This window comes from Etheostoma spectabile, chromosome 18 (genome assembly GCF_008692095.1).
Source record: "Etheostoma spectabile isolate EspeVRDwgs_2016 chromosome 18, UIUC_Espe_1.0, whole genome shotgun sequence".
Taxonomy (NCBI): Eukaryota; Metazoa; Chordata; class Actinopteri; order Perciformes; family Percidae; genus Etheostoma; species Etheostoma spectabile.
Genome location: NC_045750.1, coordinates 25,854,675 through 25,861,050, shown reverse-complemented (window position 1 = coordinate 25,861,050; position 6,376 = coordinate 25,854,675). Strand labels below are relative to the sequence as shown.

At 43.6% G+C, this 6,376-nt stretch overlaps 1 protein-coding gene across 1 annotated transcript in view; it reads right to left on the bottom strand.

The window, feature by feature from the left end:
* Positions 1-232: 232 nt before the first annotated feature.
* lrfn2b (leucine rich repeat and fibronectin type III domain containing 2b) overlaps positions 233-6,376 on the bottom strand; it is a gene marked incomplete in the record, with an annotated part of 159,989 nt that continues 153,845 nt past the window's right edge. Inside the window, 1 exon segment of the mRNA XM_032543231.1 lies at positions 233-3,411. Within this exon segment, the coding sequence (XP_032399122.1) occupies positions 2,463-3,411 (949 nt within the window).

Sequence of the window (6,376 nt, the reverse complement as noted above, 5' to 3'; positions counted from 1 at the left end):
TTTGGTTTCCAAAAAGACTTCTGGGACTTTTTCAAAGTAACTTATAACCTTGGTAGGCAAAATGAGACTTGGTGACCAGACCTGTTAAAGAGACTGATCATTACACTTTACCACCCCCCCATGCCACAAATGAATATAGTATGTAATAGGGAAATTCTGGTCTGGAGGAGACCAGCGCTTATTGACACTTGGTCCTATTTTTACAATAATCTACAAGGACACTAACCTTGCCCTACCAGACTCAGGTCCACCAGCCCGGTCCTACCAGACTCTGGTCCATCAGCCCGGTCCTACCAGACTCTGGTCCACCAGCCCGGTCCTACCAGACTCTGGTCCACCAGCCCGGTCCTACCAGACTCTGGTCCACCGCCCGTCCTTACAGACTCTGGTCCATCAGCCCGGTCCTACCAGACTCTGGTCCACCAGCCCGGTCCTACCAGACTCTGGTCCATCAGCCTGGTCCTACCATACTCTGGTAAATTTCATTAGTCCAGAGAATCTGGCCACTTTCCATTGATAGTGTTACCTTTCCTTGAACGCGGGTCCTCTGTTGAAGTTGAAGCTATTGGATCTGCCATAACCAATCGCTAATGTTTGGTCATGATGTCGGCTTAGCATCGCTAGCGTTCGCCTTAGCCAACTCCTTCACCACTAACGGAGCAAGCTGGAAAATCAAACTTTCCCTGAGCCCCATAGGGAGGAGGGCCACAACATCATGGCCCCCAACACAACTCATCAAAGATTGTTCTTATTTGGGCTATAACTTCTGGATATTCAGCAGCGTTGCCACAACAGACCCAATGTCTTCGCTCGCATCTTTCTCCGCCGCCATTACGGAACTACAACTCTTGCGCAGGACCTCAATGACATTGTTCTCGGCCCCTCCTTCTGTTTGCTGATTGGACCAGTTAAAATGACCGGAGAAAACCCAAGAATATACCACAAACCCAGACGTAGTACTGAAGGGAAATGAAATGAAAGTCTGTAGGGGGGCGGTGCCAGGTTAAATGGATTTTCATTGTATTGTGGTCACACAGATTTCATGTCCTGCTTAATGGTGATAGGCTATGATGATGGACTGCTACCTCACAGACCGAGGACCTATTTTGGTCCACAATGGGTATAATGTTGTTGTTGGTGTGACAGAGAGTGATGAGGGAAACTGCAGAAACGACCGACCCAAGTTAACTTAAATAGCCCATGACAGGCTATAAATATATATAGTTATTACTCAGTTTGTTTTCTTGCAACTTGATAGCAAATGTTCTGTGGTCCAGTAGTCTTAGGGGTTGGGAACTGTTCTAATAATGTGGACAAACTATTGATCTGATGGTGTGGCTGCACATTTCTTGCTTCACTATGGTGACGTGGTTGTGTTTCCAGATTTCCAGTGTTGTTATTACTCCTAGAATTGTTGTCTAAAACCACAAAATAACATAATATCTAATAACTAATGACTTAAATTATAATGAACAAGGATTATCCTCATAACATATACATACAGATTTTGTTATAGCATCCAATATTGCCCTGAATGTGTAGGTAAATTCAGTAAATGAGGAGACGTAACAAAACAGGGAGTGCATCTTTAAAAAAATAACTTTTAAATTATTAACAACAAAACCCATAAAAACATTAAATTTGCTATTGGACCAAATGTTCACTATCTAAACAGGCCTAATTGTTTTGCAAAATCCTACGTATTCCGCCACTTTCCACTTTTTTAATTTGGCATTTTTTGAAACAATTAACTGAGTTTTCGCATACAGTGCAGCCAGCGTTTACGAGATGATGGGTTTATAATCAGTCACATGACATGTGATATAATAAGCATACAGAATTATTGAGTGACCCCGCAAATATATACTCTGTATAGAAAGTAAATATATTCACATACAACTTTGTCAACAAATCGTTTCTCTTAAATCTTCATGAATCCAAGCATCACATCTATGTATATATATCCTTCCCCATTCAGTCAGAGAGTTTGAATTTACAGTAGAGGAATTATAGTGTAATCACTGGTCATGCCTTGCTCTTGTGTTAAGGCAGAGACCAGCAATGGATCCTTTTGTGTTTGACCAGCAACATAAAAAATATAAAACTTTAATTTCATAACATACTTTAAATGTATAGAGTATAATAGCAGTCCATGGTGATCCCATATTCATATAACAGACGGCACTGTTCTGTCATTTCCCTTCGGTTCTTGATGGCTGACCAGCCATTAGAATCCATCTCTGTACAAAGCGTGAGGCAAAACAATCCAAAGGTCTTATTCCGAAAGTTTGTATTTAGCTATGAGTGTGAAACCCCCCTCGTTCTGTCCCACTTGAGTCTGAGTGATAGAGTGGAAAAGATGAATATGAGTGTGCTTCATGCAGGACAAAGGCTCTGTCTTGGCATGGCTGTTGGCCGTCCCTTTGGGCGGTGTTTGACAGTGTGACAGCCCTTCATCTTTCCTAGACAGTACTCTCCATCACCCAGTCAGGGTTGTCATTTGTCCCCCCGCTCCCTCCCGTGTCCCCCTCCTCCTCACACTGCAGCAGCATGCCATTAACAGACAGGCTCCTCTTAGTCCAGATACTGCTGATCCTGCGTGGTTTGTTGCACACCTGAGCGGCCGTGGTGGCTGTTATGTCTCCCATGTCGAAGGACTGGCTCCTTTTTGGCTTGGAGTCCATAGGTAGCATAAGGAGCCGGCTGAGGCTGGAGTCCAGCGTCCGGCCCAGCAGCGGCTCCCTGTCTGTGTGGGGTTTCCCTGCTGTTACGGCAGCACTACTAGAGGCTCCTGGGTCGCGTCCCTGTCCCGCCCGCAATTCCAGCGAGGTGAAGGCCCCGAGCAGGTGGTCCAGGTTGGTCCGGGGCTTGGAGGGAGCTGATCTCAAAATGTTGGCAAGCGTGCTGTTGGGGCTGTACGAGCCCCCCGCCATGGAGCCTGAGGATGAGGAAGAGGAAGTGAGGCTGCTTTGAAGGGAGCCACACTTAAACTGCACCACCTCGTCCTGCAGAGTCACTTTGGCCTTAACCTTGGGCTCAGGCTGAAGCCGACACTGGAGCATGTGACCCCCATTGGTCTGAGAGTGTGTGTCACTGACATTGGTCAGTTTTCCCACGGGGGGTTCAGTGTCTGCAGCTTTGTAGCGCACCATAAGGATGACGATGAACACGAGCAGGGTGGCTACAATGATGCCCCCCACCACCAGGATCATGGTGCCCCCCAGCAGCTGGCTGGGTAGAGACTGGCACTGCTGGTAGTCGTCCTGGGTGAAGAAATTGGTGCAGCCCACGACGTTGGTTGCCGTGAGCGTGGTGGCGGTGTCATCCCAGGCGGCCAGCACACACAAATCATAGCGGGTCCCCGACACCAGATTGGTCACCAGGAAAGCTTTGCTGGAGGCAGGGATCATCCTTAACAAAGACAGGAAAAACAATTAAGACCTGCAGGTTAATTACTCATATTACAGTAAAGAGGCCTGTCACTTCTAATAACATGGTCTAATATCTTAAAATACAGAGACAACCTAGAGGGGTGATACGGTAAATGCTATAAATGATTAAGCCATCAGCATCCCAATAGGGTACACATTTAATTTCAGCACATGAGGACTTAACTAACTGCTGCAGGAGGTATTGTGAGCTCTATTCACTAGGCATTCGTTCATTAAAGCAGACGCCAGGATTCCCATTTACATTCCCTGGAGTTTCTCTCCACTGCTAAGTCTCTGCAGTTGCTGCTTTAACGGACAGCCAACTTTAATTGGCTTTATCTCTCAGTGCCATCTGTCTTTCTGCAGTGAACAGAGGGGTCATTTGATATTGAATGTCTGGAGCGGTGATAAATAAATAAGTAGAAAACTCAGGAAAGGCAAGAAAGACTGGAGAGTGAAGGGCATTTTGTGTGCGCCTATCCAAGATAGATTTGGACCTATGGGAACTGTCAGGAGGGTTGTGGTAGAAAAACGTTAAAAGGATTTATTCATCATATGCGCAACAACTCAAGGGAAGCAATGGCATTGAAATGCTCAGGCTCTGCATCTGTATGCATAGTATATATAAAAAAGATCACGCAAGTAAAACAAGAATCAAAGCATATAGTATTGCAAGTTAAAATACATGATAAAATGTAAAAATTTAAAATGAAGTGATGTATAGTAACTACAAATGAATAAATTGAATGCAAACAGGAATGTAGTAAATGTATATACATAATGATGTATATACAGTATATGCACAAGGAAGGGTGTCAGGCTCTTGTGAGCTGCAATGCTGTATGCAAGTGTGTGTGTCCTGAGTAAAAAATGTTCCTTCCTGCTTCAAAAACTACCATTAAGATGCTGAGGTGCCCCCGAGAAAGACAGCGAGCCTCAACAGGAAGATGGAGGCTGTACTGCTGCGGTTACAAGCACACCTGCTGTTTAAATGATATGATTCATTTGCAGACCCAGTTTCCCCTGCAGGGATTCACATCAGTCCTGGACCTGATCATCTCACCTTCAGGCAGACTCTGGGTAAAACCGTGCAGTAGATCTGATATGACATGCCACACAGCTAACCTGTATGCTATCTCATTTATGAGTACATACATATCTCATGCATGGATCTTTGAGTAAGTTAGGTTGAGTAACTCATGCCAGCTTTTATCTCTCTGTGAGAATTCTGCCATCTTTGTCCATTTTTCAGCTTAAAATCTTAAAATCTACCTTGATTCTTCCAATTCTTTCTGGTCCAATATGTAATCTATTTACTGTATTATTTAAAAAAAGAAGAAAAAAAAAAAATTTATACTGTGTCTATCCCCAGGGAAAAAAATACAATTATTCACTCTGTTAGAACACACAACACATAGTAAAATAACACAGTATGTCATCAGATATTATGGGAATACGCAGAGTTGAAATACTATTAACTCTGACAAGAATGCTAAAGCCATGATTTTCTCCTTTATCATGCAAAAACAACGTGCTGCCGCCATGGAAGAAGCAACTGGATTAACAGAGATAGATTAATTAAACCCGACCTAAAAAACAAACTTGGCCTCTCTTTCAACAGTTACATAACCAGAGACGTGGTAAAACACGGGTAAATATTGTATTTGAAAGATGGAGACAGCTTAGAGCCCAAGTGGACACTTTGGCTAATTTCCTCGTGAACAGCTGTCAGCGTTGATCTTTAAGCTTATTTATGGACATTTATTAGTAATTTCAACATGCGAGTGCTCGAATTATAGTTTGTTACCGTAACAGTGTCCATGTTGGGACATTGTTCGTAGCTATTGGCCATATGTGGACACATCCGGTCTGATGCAGTTTGCTGTCTTTTTGTGGTGCTTTTCATGGGCAATCGCCCCCCAAAGTGCAGATAGAATGAATTTACGCACATCTGAGAACCTTTGTGTGAATTGTCATGTATGCAGATGACATGTAAATGTCCACATGGAAATCTCTGATTAGTGTACGTTAGTGTGACATTGATGAGAGAACGCAGTAAGAAGGTGGTGGCATAACTTTTTAAAGTGGAAATTAAGGAGCTGTACTGCAATTTGGTGTTGTTGAAGCATGCCTTTTATTGTGAAGAACAGAAGTACGGTCCCGGGTGTGTTGCTCGATGTTTATTTGGGCAACTTGCAACAAATGTGGTTAATACCCCGAAAAAACAGTGAGTTTTTACAGCGGGGAGATAGGGGCACGGCTAATTCACTTTACTTTAGCCGGCTCTTGTAAAGTAAAATGTTAAAACAACATATTGTTAGAAAGGAGAAAGAAAATTACACTTTAGTTTAATCCCATTAAATGATCTGACAACATTACACGTTTATATTCCCATTTAAACAGATATTCTGATAGAACACTACTTAAAAAGTGTGGACACAGTTCAGTTAATCGCAAAAAGATTTAGACACAACTGGTGAAGTGATCCCGACTGGTTCTGGCTAACGCCGCCATGCTAACACATGCTGCTACAACTGCTAACATGCTGGAGGACTGGGCTGGTTAGCGTTACAACCACTGTGACAAATGGCAAACATCTGCAAGTTTGACATCCTCACAATGGAAACATGCAATTTAACTTGGGCCGTGTAGCCTGAACTGTTGAATTAGGACAGAGCTTACGCTCTCTACATGTCGCTCTGCTGTGTAGCCTAAGGTGAGCAGATTTCTCAGACAAAACCTGGGGACATTTTCAGCTCAGAAGCGTAAATACCTCCAAAACACGTCATGTTTTTAGTTTTGTAAAACTTAAAACGGGGACACTAGACCTAGAGCGGTTCTCATTAGGGGCTGAGTCCCCCTCTAAAGGTCTGATCCTAGACTCACCCCTGCTGCTACTTCATACTTGTACTCCATACACCTCAGAGGGGAATGTTGTAATGTTT